The 16,326-nt window shown below is 44.8% G+C and overlaps 1 protein-coding gene across 9 annotated transcripts in view; it reads left to right on the plus strand.

The window, feature by feature from the left end:
- Positions 1-16,326, plus strand: part of EVL (Enah/Vasp-like) — a 118,536-nt gene that overhangs the window by 101,000 nt on the left and 1,210 nt on the right. For 6 of the 9 annotated variants that reach the window (XM_015865521.1, XM_015865517.1, XM_015865526.1 and 3 more), the window contains exons 4-13: positions 357-420; positions 3,574-3,635; positions 7,647-7,876; positions 8,490-8,611; positions 10,000-10,060; positions 11,619-11,685; positions 12,982-13,048; positions 13,153-13,215; positions 15,385-15,451; positions 15,827-15,884. In XM_015865521.1, the coding sequence (XP_015721007.1) occupies positions 357-420; positions 3,574-3,635; positions 7,647-7,876; positions 8,490-8,611; positions 10,000-10,060; positions 11,619-11,685; positions 12,982-13,048; positions 13,153-13,215; positions 15,385-15,451; positions 15,827-15,884 (861 nt within the window). The remainder of the gene's footprint in view (positions 1-356; positions 421-3,573; positions 3,636-7,646; positions 7,877-8,489; positions 8,612-9,999; positions 10,061-11,618; positions 11,686-12,981; positions 13,049-13,152; positions 13,216-15,384; positions 15,452-15,826; positions 15,885-16,326) is intronic. The other 3 variants (XM_015865519.1, XM_015865518.1, XM_015865525.1) reach the window with 3 other exon arrangements.

Genomic DNA, 16,326 nt, shown 5'->3' on the forward strand with positions numbered 1-16,326 from the left:
AAAGCAGCTGGAGAGGAAAATCACATTAAACAAAATGAACGCATAGATGTCAGTAAAATAGAAGAAAAAGGAATTTAGAAAAGAGTTGTGGAAACAAATGACATTTTGCTGCTCTGTGGTGATTTCCATAGGAAGTCTCAATCTGTAAAGCAGTGGAATTAATCATTACTTAGAAAACAACTGTTGCACATCTAAAGATGCCTTAAGAGAGACTTAGGTCATTTTGGGGTCCACGGAATCATGTACCGTGATAATGTCAGTGTAATGTTTCTCCTTACCCTCTTCAGAAGAAGCATTTTCTGGAAAAGTCATCAACTGCTGCATCCCCAATAGGATTCTCTTTTTTTCCTTTGCAGGTCCAGCTGCCCAGCGCCAGGTCCAGAATGGGCCATCTCCAGATGAGATGGAAGCACAAAGGAGGTGAGTTGGTTTAATTATGGTAGGCTTCTAGTTTGTAACTGGGATGTGTGTGCAGTCCTTGCTCACTAGTAAGCACCATTCTTTCTACTCACACCTGATTTCTGTTGATTTTGAGTGTTCTGGTATTATTGATATTGTATCTGTAATGACTTACAAAGGATGAAGTGAACTGAAGATTCTGCTCAAAGGCAAGTGTGAGGCATGCTGAAGTTCAGAGTTAACCATAAAACATGTTTAAAAGAAGTCTATGGAGTGTGTGTTTCTCAAGTAAATTAAGAAGGCCTAACCTTACCCTGTTCTGGATTACTTACTGGCAGTTGCTACTCATGTTGCCCAGGAAGCATGCAATGGACTACATGCACTGCCAGGAATAACTTAGGCTCATCATATGATTAATTCCAGAATCATATGCCATTCCTTTTATAAATGCTTCGCTCTAAACAGGCTAACAAATGAAACTATAAACTCATGCCCAACACCTTGTATGTTTAGTGCCATTGTTACATGCAGCCTTTTCTCCAGCCACCAGCAGTAGTGTCCTTGATGTCAAAGGAAGAAGGTGGTAAGGAGTGTCCTTCCTTTGATGCCTTCTCCATAATGAAACTAGAAGGATGATCTCATTTCAGCTTTGCTGATTCACTCAAGACTCCTGTAGCAGTGGTATCTTCAGCTACTCTTGCCCAGCAGAAGGCATATGTATCCAGTTCTGAGCAAACAATACTCCATGTGATTCTCTCTCCCATTCCGCAAGAATTATAGGGAAAATGCAGGGAAACTACTTTAGTTAGAGAAAAGATTTTAATTATTGAGGTGATTTTTTTAGGTTGTTTTTTTGTTTGGAGATGGTAAAAGCCCTTGGAGTAGATATTATTCTACTGCCACAGGGCATATGGTTCTGGGAAGTCTACTTTTGCTCCACTGGACTGGAATAAGTTATGCCAGTATATGCACTTAGATATTATTGCGTCTGCACTAGAGGATTTTCAGCTTTAATTATGTTAATGCACTCTTAAAACAGAGAGCAGGCCTAATTTTAGGCCTCTGTTTTTTTAGTGTCTTGCAAGCAGGCAAGGAAATCAAGTTATTATAAATGCCATGCAAATTTGTGTGCTTTAAAGACCTTTATACAAATGTTTAAAGAACACGTTTTATGTCAGAGGATGCGATTTGTCCTTTCTTGTACTTTACTCCTGGTATACTCCTTAAGCAGCCTTGTACAAATCTCGGTCTTTATTTAGTTCCACTGGAACAAATGTGACTTCCTTAGAGTGTAAGAACTTCTCCTTTTAGCATGTGTGGGAGGATGTGCTTGGCTGGTACAAGCTGCTCCTGCCCAAGGGCAGACAAGGCTAGCATGAGCCCAAAAGACTTCAAATGCCCATTCTGACCCTTGTTCTGAGGAGCACCTGGCTCCTGCAACTGCTCCAGGGGCTCAAGGGACTTGGATACCTCTTACCCACCTTCCTTTCCAGCTCTGTACCTGTGGAATTTTCCCATGCCCATTCTCCAGATGAACCTAGAATCTGACCCAGGGTTTAAAGAGGAGAGTACACATCAAGTCTTTCATCATCAAATCTTGCTAATAAGTGCCAAGCTATTGCAGGGGACAGTGTGCTTATGGAATTCATAGTATGTCCTTTTAGAACTGGAATTTCAGCAGCGAAACTGATGCTGTAGTATCGGCGTTCAGTACATAGCTACCCAGTAAGAGCCAAGATATGAGCTGATGTCTATTTGGTTTAGATTGTTCTATCTGATATAAAACCATTGGATTCAGCCAACTGTGGCTGTCCCTCAAAACTTTCCACTTTGTACATAGAATAATCTTTCTTAATGCCTGTAATGATTTCCTAGAAATTGCCTGTATTTGCTGGATTGCACGACCTGAACATAATACCAGTTTAAGATTGATATGTCTGTACTGAATTATTATCATTGTGGATTTTCCCAGCCCATCTATTAAATTAGAACTGAAGCTCAAGGGGATTGTTTTGCAAAGTAATACATTCTTTTTGTTCCTATGCAACGTAACTTTATTTTTATGGATATTTTTTCCATTAAAAAATGTCTTTTATTTTTATGTAAATAAGAAAACTTCAGACTCATTTGAATGTATGAGTAGACATTGCTAAGATACTGAGCAAGGAATCCTTAAAGGAGTGTTGCCTTTAGCTAAGCTTGCCTTGCTGTACAGAACAAGAAACAAAGCACTCTTGTAGGGAAAAAAAGGTAATTTCAGAGTTGCCTTCAGTGTTTGTGTGTTGGAAAACACTTGGTTGTTTTAGCTCTCACTCTTTTTAACCACGGAATGGCAGGAAGGGCCTGTCACAGGGGCAGCGTTGGCAATTTCTGCAGTATTACAGCATGCAAGAGAAGCCCTCTGCTGATGCATCTAGCAACTGCAAGTCTCTAGAAAGCAAAGCCTGTGAAAAGGCTTCTCACTGCGTGTATCTGCTTGGGCAGCCTGGGAGCCGGCAGCTCCTGAGGATGCAAAACAACCAAAGCAGTGAAGTAATTCCATCCTGAGCATGCATGGAGCTCCAGGTACTCCTAGCATGGTCGTGTGTCACAGCAGGGTGGCTCTGCTCACCTGCAAAGCTGTGCTATGCCAGCAAGTGACAACCCTGCAGCAGGGCACACCAGGCTTTGTACAGCCAGCAGCTAAACACAGCACAAACATAATGTATTTTCATTCTAACTTCAAGTCCTTTGGGTTCCTGATCTGCAGAAGTCTCACGAGTGTGCAGTTTTATGAGATGCCCCTTGCTCTTCCCCAGGGATGCTGACATGCTTTGAGTTGAGGACATACATGGCTGCTGTGCTATCCTGGACCTGCAGTACCCACCTTCTGGCCATGTCTCCTGCAGAGCCCATTGTGGAGTTTCCTGACATTGATCAGGCAGCCCCTTGTCCAAGCATCTGTGTTGTCCTGCAGGTGCCAGGCTCTGTCCTGATTGCACATCCCCAGCACCTGGCACCACTGTGGTCAGGGCAAGTGAAACCAAAACCATGACTGTTCACTGGAATGGCATTTGTGAGGACTGGCTCAGACTACCCCATACATACGTCCTGAGGACCTCACAGTGAATAAAGCTCTTTAGAAAATTTATAAAGAATACATAATGACTGGAGGTTTTTTCATTGCTGTTTCAGACAAGTGATGGAGCAGCAGCAACAGCGCCAAGAATCTCTGGAAAGAAGAACTTCTACCACAGGTATGTATAAAATACCTGCAAACAAAGCAGCTATGGTCTCTTCCTGCTTTTGTCCTCTAGTTGTAGTTGGGGTTTTGCATGGTTTCATATACATGGTTAGAAATTACAGAATCACAGAATGGTAGAAGTAGGAAGGCACCTCTGGGTCCTTCTGCTCCAACCCCTGCTCCAGCAGAAACACCCATTGCAGAGCACCCAGGACCACATCCAGGTGGCTTTTGAAGATCTACAAGATCTCAGCAACCGCTCTGTGCATCCTGTGCCCACTCTGGAACGAGGGTTATGGCAATGATTAGACTTTAAGCAATTGCAGCAATGAAGCGTGCAGGTAGAGTTAGACAAGTGTGGGGCCTGTCAAAGCTGGTAAGCAGAAGGGGATTTTTGGCTTGCCAAGGCTACATGATCACAGAGCAGTGATGCCTCATTTCCAGAGGACTTCAATAGAAAGGGATGGCAGTGCCAATTCTGGGCTGCCCCATTGCTCTGTGGTGCGGTCAGATGCAGCACAAAGGAAATGAGAGCCCTGGAGTATCATCTGTGGGGATTTTGTAGTGATGAAGTGAGGAGTCTTCTGTGTGCTTAATGGAAAATACATATATATTTAATGAGCTTATGAAAATCTTCTATAACATATTAAGTTGCACAAGGCTGAGTGAAGAGCTGACAGCAATAGTTTATAGAGTATGGCTTGGCCTCTGTGAAGGCTGGCAGCAAGATGGTCTTGTTTGGTCTTTTGTTTTGGAGGCACCAGTCAGTCTGGTCACATTTATAATTCTTTTTCTCAGCTGTTATAACTTTTCTGTTGTTTTTTTTACCTAGAACTGTCTCAGAGATAAACACATACTCATATGCCTTAGCTAGGGACAGATGTTTCTGGGCTGTGTCTGGGCAGAGGTTACCATGTGCTCTTCTGCATCAGAGAACACAGCCAAAATCCCACCTGGGCACTTGCAGGGCATGTGATATGGCCCCTAGGGAGTTCTGGCCATCTCCTCCTGGCTGCAGAGCAGCAACTTCTGTGTTCAGAATGTCCCTTGCTGCTTCCCTGGTGCAACCACGGCAGGTTCCCATGGGCAAACTGGCATTGGAGCACACAGCTCATTCCAAACCATGGGCTGTTTTTTTCAAGCAGCCCCAGTTCTACTGAGGGCTGGAAGCTCCTTAGCTTAGCAGATGCCTATACCATCTCCTCTTGGATTTGTTTGAGCTTTTGTTTGCATTTATTCTGTGGTCCTTTTTCCACTATGTTGCTTTGCCTTGGTTTCATTCCTCACTGCATACCCATCTTTTTCTTTTTTCATTTGTCTTCCCTGTTCCTTTAGTCTCCCCTTTGCAGATTAACATGTGCTCTCCCCCCTCCCAGCATCAACCTCCTTGCCCTGCCTCTGGTGCTGCCCCTTTGCCACCACACCATGCCAGTGCCCTCCCTGCCCCGCTGCCTGGTAAATCCTCTCAGCAACACCTGTGGAGAGACAGAGAGTCCTTGCAGCTCCTGCACAGACACTCAGCCTCTGAGCTGCTAACAACCCGAAGTTCCTCTCCTCCATCCTGCCCAGCCCACACAACTGTCCTACCACAGGTCAGGAGGGCCTCACTGCCCCCACCACCTTATCATCCTTCTTCCCACTTTCTGTTTGCTTCTTGCCAGCCCCTCAGGCACTCCTCTCTCAGTGGTTCTCAGCCTCCTGCAGCCTCCATCACAAACCCATCCCTGGGGCAGAGGGCTGATGGCCTGCAGCCGCACAGTCCCACCCTCTTGCCTGTGATTGCTGCCCCATGCAACAGCATCAGGGGACCCACAGACAAAGCAGGGCAGGAAACCTTGCCCAACATGCCCTTGGATGGCCATCCTGAACCTGTGGGCTCCTCTAGGAGCCGAAGGAGAAGCGTGGTGGGGGTCTTCTTGCAGCGCTTAGGGGCTGCACCTGCCTCCCAACTGCCTGCGATTGCCAGCCGTCCTGGCTCCTGTGGCCAAGCCCCCTCCCTGTCCTCTCCGCCCCATCATCTCCCACAGCACTGCTATCAGCCTATGTCACACTGTCTTCCATTGCCTCCCCCTTACGCTGCTGGGCCTGAGGTGACTATGCCCAGGAGGACCCTTCCTTACATGACTTCATCAGCCATTTCCCACTTGCGTAAGTACTGATTTTGAACAAGTTGTGACCTTTAAAAAGCTGTAGCTTTGAGCTGTATAAAAAGCTGCATTCACACTGCCCATGACTGCTAGAGAAGGATCCAAGACCTAGGATTCCTGCTGCTGTGTGTAACATCTGAAACCAGGGTGGAAAAGCATGGAATGCACCCAGGACTGCTGAGAACCTCCCAAGCTAGAAGTGAGACAAAAATAAGTGCAAGGGCCCTATAGCTGAGTTGTTGCAATGCATGCTCTTAGAGTATTAGCCCAGGAGGAGAGTTGTATCATCTGGCAGAGCCCAATTGCATTTTTCAGTCACAAAGCCTGTATGTATTCAGCTGGTCCAGACCTAGCAGATGGGCTCTTGTAAGCTAGAGGCCAGGACTGCAGTAGACTTCTTGTCTATGTGGCAATCAGAGAGGATGTGAATTTTATTATTTTACTTGAGTGATATTTCTGTTACCATCAAAAATGCAACACAGATTTTGTTAGAGCTGCGCAGAATCTTCTGCACTTATAGAATTCCTTTACTTCTAGAAACTTTTCCCACTGTGTGCTGCCTTAATAGTTGAGGGCAGACCCTTTTTCAGTGCAGGCAGGTCAAGAGCTTGGGTCTGCACTTTGCATATGGTCTCAATTCATAGTGCTTGTCTGAAGCCAGCTGAGTTAGAGCAGCTACACGTAATGCCTATTTGCAATTCAGATCTCAATTTTTGTGTCTTGGATCCATTCCTGTCAGGAACCACATATAATGCTTCAATAATTAGTCTAAGAAAAGAGACATAAAACTGAGATGCTTCCATTCACTTTCTGCTAAAAATATTACTACAGCCACTGGAGGCTCAGCCCATCAGCTCATATAAGTCCTTGAAATCCACTTAGTTCAATAATGTTATTTTAAACTTGCATCAGTCCATTATTTTGACTCAGTTCAGTTTTTGCCTCAGGCCTCTAATTAGGTGGGTGTCGTTTTGCAATTACAATTAACTGTACCCACGATGAATTACTATTATGTTTGTGAACCAAAGAGGGCTTGAAATGTTTAATGCATTTCTAATAGCAGCTACGGTTCGTTTCAAGAATGAAATTGGGAGCATAAAATAACACAGAACTAACCACAGAAATAAGACAGTGCTATAAAAAAAAACCTAGATAAGAAGAAAACCAGACTGCTAATGTTAATTTTTAAACATTCCTCAGTTAAAATCCTCCTGCCTTTCAAAGTAGCGCTTACTGAACAATCGAACCTGTGATTATATATCAAGATCAGCCTCTTCTGGGAGCATGATGTAGGGAAATAACCTCCTGATAGCGTACATATTTGGCATACCCATTACAGGCAAAGCACTGTGCTGGGATTAACAACCTTGGTCACCCCGTGCAGTCAGCGAGGGCTTCACTGAACTGAGGTGGGGTGGGGCTGAACTCCTCGCTGTTATTCTGCATTTGGTTGGTTGAGACCATGCAATGAAACACACACATGCTATAAAACAGAAGGGGTCATGATGAGCAGATGAAAGATGCCGCTTACGGAGGGTTGTCCATGCTTTGATTTCAGCATAGAATAAGATACTAACTGAAAGGAGGACAGTTTGTTGTTAGAGACAGGGTCTTGGAGAAGAACACAATTATACTGATTGACCATTGATGCATCAACCATTTAAGAGAGCATTGGTGCATCCCCCAATCAGGACACAGACAGAGCTGTCTGGCCATTGATGCATCCACTATTTCCCACTCTTCTGCTTGTGTGTGGCACTTCCTGGCATTGGCTACTCTTGCTATTGGGCCACAGCCCTGGGACAGGGAATGTGGCGTGGTGTGCGAGCTGGAGGAGATGGCTCTTGGTGTATAACTCATATTTCTCTGCCTTTCAGGCCCAGCTCTCCCACCCGGCCATCCCAGCGGTGCTTCAGTGATCCCTGCTTCGTCCGGTGGCCCCCCACCTCCGCCACCCCCCCCAGTCCCTCCGCCCCCCATGGGAGTCGCTCCCCCACCACCACCCCCGCTGCCAGCCGGCGCCGGCCAAGGTGCTGCCAGTGAAGATGGGTCGGTGTCAGGGCTCGCAGCAGCTCTGGCTGGTGCCAAACTGAGGAGAGTTCAGCGGGTAAGGAGGCAGCTGGGGGCTGCCAGTTGGGCTCTTTGATACGGTGGGGTAGTAAGGCCTGGCTTAGCACAGGGTTCTGCAGAGCCAATGAAGCTTGCCTCAGCTGGATGGGCTTTTGAATGAGAGTCCATGGAGAGGATAAAGCTGGGCAGCTGGATCTGGTAGAGCAGGTAGGAAGTTTGGTAGAATTACTGCTCTTCAGAAAATAGTGGTTGGGAAATGGCTGCAGCTTTTCACATTGCCAGGATTTCATTGATTCTGCAAAGTCTATACTGGTATTACCTGCCACAGTAAACCGCTGTTTACAGGCATTGCATGTACTCAAAATTACCAGCATAAACTATTGAGGCCTCACATAAATAAACGTTTACTTAGGCAGGGGTTGTGTAACCTAGATGTAATTACAAAGAAACAGCACTGTGGGATTTATTCATCCACATATATTGCTTCTCACAGACTGCTACTGAGTTTATTGAGTTCTACTTACATCTTCTTTCAACCCCAGAGCACTTCTAGCCTCTGGTTGTGATCACTGCTAGGAAAACTGATCATTAGGGGTATGACTGTAAATGAAGTTATTTTCATTAATCTCAATGTTGATTTCTGTCTTAAGCCAGAAGATGGTTCAGGAGGGTCCAGCCCCAGCGGGGTCTCTAAGAGCGATGCCAATCGAACAAGTAGTGGAGGAGGCAGCGGAGGACTAATGGAGGAAATGAATAAATTACTGGCAAAAAGGTTTGTACTGAGATTTCAAGTAAACCCTAGCATAAGCTCTGCAGCAGACTGTGTATGGGACAAGGTGCTCTCCTTTAGGTTTATCAGTGGGTCACTTTGGTGCCTCTTGCAGTTTGATGAGTCCTGCACAGGCTCTAGTCACCAGCATCTTCTCTGGCGCTTGGTATGAAGGTGGAGGTGTTGCAGCAGTGGTGCCTGGTGTTGCCATACAGTTGTGTTGCTATAGCAAAGCCTTCAGAGTGGAAAGCTTCAAAGATGGTGGCAAATGCATCCTCTGTGATTCTGCCATTTACCAAGTCTATTCCAAAGTTATTGTTTTCAGGAAGAGTAAACTAGGAGGGAAACTTTTGTTTTGCAGCACAGTCAGGATATTGGGCACAAAACCATAAACAGAATAACAAGACAACATCTTGGCAGGTGACTTATTATTGATTCTCAGAGTATATAAGACAGTTGAGCCAATTTATTCTGCAACAAGACAACTTGTAATGATATATCAAGCTACCAGACATTCAAAGGCACTCTATTTCTATTTAGGTCAGACATCAGGAGAAAGATTTGCACACAGGGGGTGCTGACACACTGGAACAGTTTGCCCAGGGAGGTTGTGGATGCCCCATCCCTGGAGGCATTCAAGGCCAGGCTGGATGTGGCTCTGGGCAGCCTGGTCTGCTGGTTGGCGGCCCTGCATATGGTGGGGGGGTTGAAATTCGATGACCATTGTGGTCCTTTTCAACCCAGGCCATTCTATGATTCTAAGGTTCAATTATTTTTGCTTTCTCTTTTTCCCTTCCTTCCATCAGTGATATTCTGTGAGACTGTAATTCACAGGTTCCTAGTGACAGATGTTTTGGTTTTAGCTCTAAGGATATTTTCTTTTTTTACATATGAGTAGTGAAACAGGCAGATGAGTAGGATAACAGTGCACAGTGCACAAAGAAGAAGTAGGATAACAATGCGTGGTGTGCAAAGAAGGATTAGGATAAACACAGTTTCCAGTACTGAGGGTCTGATTCCAACTTTTCTCCATGTCTTAATCATTTCAGAAGAAATTCTGAACATGAATTCTGGACATAATCTTTTGGAAAGCATTAAATAAATACACAAAGCTGGAAAAACAGTTGCCAAACTCTGCATTCCTCTATTGAACATGGCTGGAAAATATTGCCCCTATGAGTCATATTGCTAAGGTTTGGTTGCGTCACCTCCATCTCAAGTCCTGCACAACCAAATGTATTTGGTCACTGTCAAGCTCCGTAAGGTAAACTTAGTAAATAATAATTCTCAGCAAAGCTTGAATCAGCCTTCCCATGTGGAGGTTGGTGCCTTGCACAGGAGATGTGATGCTGTAGGGCTGACTCTGTCCTGTCTCATATTCCTTTGCAAAGGAGGAAAGCAGCGTCGCAGTCAGACAAGCCAGGTGACAAAAAAGAAGAGGAAAGCCAAAATGTAAGTGAAGGATTCCTCATGGTTGTGCTCTTGCAAATATGTTGATATGCTGCCTTGTAAAGTCCTGTTCTCATTCCTGGTGTGCATCAGGAACTGACAAGCAATGCTGGCCCAGTAATGCATACTCAATCAAAACTAAATGCTTCTACCTTTCCTGGGAAGCGCACTAGAGACAAGAATTACCTTCCCATTCATGGATGAGATGTTGTCCAAACAAGATCAATTGGTGATTTTTCATGGTCTGCTCCAAGTGTTTCAGGGGGTGGTAGATTTTTGCCCCTAATAAAGATGCAATGAACCCTTCTGGCAAGTTATCTTGAGACAAGGGCTCTGTAACGTACTTTAAATTTACAGCTTCAGCTGAGCTGGAGTGAATCATTAACTATGGGGGCTAATCCTTCATGCAAACAAGAATCAGCTCACTGCAAGTCCCAGAGTGTGTATAAAACACACCTCTGGGAGGGAAGGAGAAACAGTGCATTGTCCACTAGACAATTCAAATGTTGAAATGTATTCATAATACTCACACTATAATGAAACTTAGGGTTCAGTCTGCATTAACCAGTCTGTCTATAAGGTGTCCACAACTGTGGCGCTGTAGTTTTGAGTTCAACATACAGATTAAATGACTTTTTACATGCTGAACTGCTAAGGCATGAGAGATCTCTCCAGGTTTAAGAGGCCAAGATTAATATCATGTCCCTTCTTATGGTTTGCTGCTCATAGAGCATCCCTGTTGCCGGCCTGTACCCTTACAAAGGCCCTCTGCGTGTTCATAAAGCATCTCATGTGCCTGTGTGCCCAGCACCGGTTAGCTTCCAACTGTTCAACCTCTGCTGTCCTTCTGCCTTTGGTTCTCTCTCCTTGAAGCTCTGTAGGACTCTGTGTCCCCTGCCAAACATCCTGATAGTGCCAAGTTATTAAGAAGGATGTTTCAATCTGTTTAGTGTGCATCTTGAGCACACAGTATGGTGAGGTTCTCCTCTGTCAGACTTGGTGCAATTCTGTTTTTACCATACACAGTTAATGCTTTGCCTGAGTGTATTCTGAGGGCTGCTAAATAATGTTGTCATAAAAAATATGGATTTAATGTTTTATAATCTGTCAGCCATAAATCACCAAAAACAGTATAAATCTGTGATACAGAGTGTAGCATTCTGGTTAGGAGAAGCACTGAGTGATGTCATTATGTCAGTACCTGGGCCACTATCACCAATACCAGTATCTGTCCTGAATTGAAAGGCTGAGATGTGACATAGTGTTACTGCAGGTGCCTCAGTTTCCATAGTACAGAGCATTTCTACATTGATGTGTGGATGTTTTATATTTAGATTTCACCAGCCAGCGTGCTTCAGTGGTAACTCAGCCTGCTTTGGTATACAGAAACAAGAGTGATTCAGTGGAATCATGGCAAAGTGACCTTGATAGCAGTGCCTGTCAGATGTGCCAGAAGAGAACCTGTTTTTGTACCACCTGTACTGTGACTGGTCTCTGGAGCAGAAGAGGACTCTGTGTTTCATCTCCAGAATTAAGTAAAGCTCTGTTTTTCTCTTCCTAGGATGATGCTAGCACCTCTCCTTCAACCAGTACACGAGGACCCACCCAGCAGCAGCAAAATTCATCAGGTATTAAAACTGAACTACTGGCTCTTTAGTTACCGCCTTCATCTCGTGTTCTGCATCACCTTGGGACTCTTGATTCATTGCCGTCTGTCAGAGCACGGTAGCAGTAGCTAACAGAAAATTTCTCCAGTAATGATCTTTTCAAAAGCTGTAATTGGCAGGAAATGGTAACTTTATGCACTTCTCAGCCTAGGAGCAAAGGTTCAATTACAGGGGTCCAGACATAAAACTGAGGATCTGCATCTTCACTATTGTGCCACCATAGAGGCACATACCTCTATTACTTCACTGGTAGTAGTGTAGCTGATTTGGTCTGTACAGTTGGGGTTTGGATCTCAAACTGTTATCCATCCTTAACCTAGTCACTTGTTGCAGTAGGCCTGATCTTGGGAGTTAGTATGTGAAATTAAGTTGTCCCTAAAATATGTTTTTCCTATGGTAATTTGAAATAATTACATCACAGTAGATAAGCTTCAAGCTTTGCATTACCAAATCATCCTTGCTTCAGCCTTGGCTTTCATACATGCTAAAAGAAATCTCTCCCAAGGGAATGAGTATTTAACCATTCCAGCTTCCTATTGGAACAAAGCCACTATTAGCTTGTTTTGCAAGGGAAGTTGAAGAGGTTAGTAAAAGGGTGCACACATGTAAATGAGGAACAGTATCTAGGGACTTCCTGGGAGTGCCCATAATTCCTCTAGAGAGCTTTTTGGGACCTCACAGAGCAACAAACTCTTGTGTATAAGGTCGTGTGCCACTCAGGTCTCTGAAAGAGCACACTTTATGTTGGACTATTTGCATAGGAAGAGGCTGGGATAACAGTAGGCATGAGAGATCTGTAGTGTAATTTGGAGAACATTCGGTTAGCTTGCAATGGACGCAGCATTAAATAAATTCTCTCTGGAAATGTCAGTTGTCGGGGGGAGATCTCACTGCCTTGTTTTCACACACATCCATTTTTTTCTGCCAGCTATGCAGACAAGAAACATAAGCAACACTTAACTTGTATTTCTTGATATCAGTGATTTCTTCTTTTCTTTGTACTGTTCCAATTCCACGTCTCTTTAGTATCATGTAAGCGTCTGGTCCTCCATTCAAGCGATCCCTAAGCAGATTTTTTGCCAGTGCTTTCTCTGCGATGTAAGCAAATACACTCATTCAGCACTTTTAGTTTCCTGGATCTTTCTAAGTTGCTCATCCCCACTGAATGAAAACAGCTGTATAAAACAATCTGTTTCAGGACTTTTTATTATTAGAGAAAAAAATAACAGGCAGTGAATTTTCATCTTTGTTTTCCAGACTCTGGGAAGAAGCCATGGGAAAGGAGCAATTCTGTCGAAAAGCCCGTATCTTCATTACTGTCTAGGTGAGTGCTATAGGTTGTCCCTGCAGCTGGCTGGCAGTTGGGATGGTCGCGCTGTCCCCGTGGCACTTGCACAACTCATGTCTCGTTTCATTCCATTGCTGTAGAAATCCATCCATGGTGAAGAGCTGTGAAGCTAAGAGCCCCACACAATCCCACGTGTCTTCTAGGTACTGGCTAACAGACCACCTTCTTACCTGTCTTGACTTGTCCTTTGGCAAATCCCAGTGCTCAGCGCTGATGTTTGTTTTCTGTGTTTACTCATTCTGTTCTATCTGCTCTGTCTGTCCCTGCACAAAGTTGAAATGGTGTGATGGTAGCATGTGTTGTGTCAAAGACTTGTTCCATGGAAACAGCCCCTGTCAGGTGGGCACAGGAATTAATCACACTTCAGGAAGCGCTTAAAGTATTTGTGGGCTTGTCAGTGTGCTGTGCCAAAGCGGGTGGGAGGTTTTGGAGCGCTGCTTTACAGCTGGTTCAGGATGTCTCTGCCAATAGGGGAAGGTTTAACTGTCCAACTTCAGCAGAAATCCAAAATCAAAGACAGAAATGATCTGAAGAACCTCCAACTTGGAAAAGTTATTCCTCTGCAACTGCAGTGGGTGCATGAGAAAGGAGTGCAAAGCTTGATACAATAACTTCATATCATTGGGCCATGGAAAGCCCCAGGCACCAGACAGGGCATTCAGAAATACGTGGAGAAAGCCAAGAACCCTGAAGCAGGAATCCAGCAGCCCCATAAGTGAAAACAGCCATATGGTGTATGATGACCCAAGTTGTTACCCATGGAGATGGAGACTGAGGTTTGGTATTGGGCAGTGAAAGAGAGAATCGTCTTCCAGCTGGCCAGCCTACCTCATGTTCCTGCAGTACCAAGCACTGAGATGGCTGGATAAATCAAATGACTTGCATATAGTTATCTTTTACTGGAAAGCAATGCCCCTTGTTTTGCACTGTTACTTGTACCACAGTGCTGAAAGTCTGCAGGAAGAAAATTGTCAATGGCAACTGTCTGCACTTACTTATCCCTGTGCTACAGATGCCAGAATGTGCCCTGTCCAAAAATTAAAGGGTGCTTCAGTCTTCCTAGGGTGAAATGCAGTCTCCTGCTTTCCTAAAATCAGTGGGACACTGCTGTGTGAGTTTCCATTGGATATAGGAAAGACCATTTCTTCTCCTTGCAGAAGGGAACGGAAACATGGGCTATTTAAAGCAGCCATCAAGTTTGTGCCAACTCTCTTCTACAAAGTCATTCTACCTCAGAAGGAGTTGAGTGGGGGAAAATCCATTGGCAGCTTAATGCCTGAGTAATGCTCAGTGTTTGCTGCTTGTCTAACTTCTGCAGGGGGAGTGGGGCACTGTGCAGAAGCTCCCAGCAATGCCCAGTTTCCTTCCCAATCAGTTTGATGGCGTTTGTATCTGTCCTCAATCTCAACTTCATTTTGAAATTGTAGCAAAATGTGAAGGTTTTCCCGAGAAAGAGATGGGAGACCAAACACACACACAGAGGCAATGGGATCTCAGCCAGCCCTCAGCTTAGGCCCAGAAATGATGGCAAAGTTATTTGAAACTTCTTCTATGAATTATTTAGCATGATTCATTTCTGATGTTTTAGAATGGTTGTGACAGCAAGTCAGACAGCTTCTGCTTTTTTATGTTTACTTCATTGCCATCGGCAGAGTTCAGCTTGTGAACTAATACAATCCAGGCAGGCTGATAACACCCAAATGTATCAGGCCTTAAGGGCAGGTTTTGTTTGCTTCTGGGTCAAGATGAAGTGCCTTTGCTGTGCAGTGTTATCACAAAGCTCTGCTTGTGTCACACCTTTCCAAGGAAAGGATTATTGGGTTATTATTTGGTTTGCCTTGTGCTAACTTGTGTTTTACTATTATTTTAGCAGCCTGTTAAGTATTATTAAAGCCTAGATAGCCAAGACAGGGTGGTTGTACAAAAAATGGATTCAGGAAGATAGAAAACCAGACATCTATCTTGCAAATTGCCACTACTGTAATGAAGTATATTAGGTCACCCCAGTATGCGGTAGTTTAAAGCCATCGAGGACTACAACCCCAAAAAAAGCCTGAATTAGGTTTCAGAACAGTTTTACCCATGTTCTCTGCTCTGCTGAAGCCTGAGAGCATCCTCTCCTTGGGGGTGAGGCTGGGCAGGAGCAGCCTCCTTGAGGATGCAGCCCAGCAGCACATGGAAAGTCCAGCTCTCCCATACGAGTGCTGCTGGTCTGGCACTGGCTGCACCCGTGCCTTTGTGGGGGGATGGCTCAGCACGCATAGCAGGCATCTGATGGGCCGGTATTTTGTTCTCTTCTTCCCTTTATCAAGGATGAAGCCAGTGAGCAGCAGCAATGATGTGGCTATGGATGCCTTAGATTTTGATCGGATGAAACAGGTGAGTTGAAAGGTCTTTTCACACTTGGAGTTGACGAGCTACCCATTTTCCCCCATGCATGCGCTGTACAAGCAAAACAGCTGTTCAGTCTTCTGGTTTCCTCTACAGCTAGGTGCTTAGAGAAGGGATAGCTGGTGAGCAGCAAGAGAGCACGATCTCACTGCTAGTTGAGCAAGATGTCTGTACGAAACGTGCAAATAAATGCCCCAACCTCTGCTGCACCCTTGGCCTGAGAGTGCAGCCATAGCTGCAAGCAGCAATAGGCTCTGAGTAGCCGTGAAGGTGGGGAACCCACCACAGCCATGTTAAACTTGAGTTTTCTTCCACCAGTCAGAAGGAAATGCTGAGCAGCTGACTTGTGTTTTGTCTCATCAGGAAATATTGGAGGAAGTTGTAAGAGAGTTACACAAAGTGAAAGAGGAGATAATTGATGGTAAGAAAGAGGAAAATCATTATTTTTCTCACTTCTATGACTAATTTCCTGTAGATAAGACAATAGGCACTACAGGGAGTTCCCTGGTGTTTTCAGACTTGTCTGGGTCTGAAGAAAAACGTTCTGCCTTAACTGAGCTTTGGTCATAACACTATATTCACATCCTTTATTTTTATGCTGTTGACACACGTTTTCACCCCAACCTGTGAAAGATTCACTGGCCTGTGCCACTCACAGGGGGAGGTGGGAGAAAGGGCCGGCCCATAGCCCATGGCACATCAGTTTATCACAACCAAGGAGTGTGAAATTGCTTACAACTGGTCTGGCACAGGAGGGGACAAGTGTACCAAACTGGAAACCCTTCCTGAGCCTCCTCTGGAGGATGCTTGTGCTCAAAAAACTATTTCAAGTTAACTCAATCTGAATAGCCTCGTATTTTTCT

The sequence above is a fragment of the Coturnix japonica genome, chromosome 5 (assembly GCF_001577835.2).
Source record: "Coturnix japonica isolate 7356 chromosome 5, Coturnix japonica 2.1, whole genome shotgun sequence".
Lineage (NCBI taxonomy): Eukaryota > Metazoa > Chordata > Aves > Galliformes > Phasianidae > Coturnix > Coturnix japonica.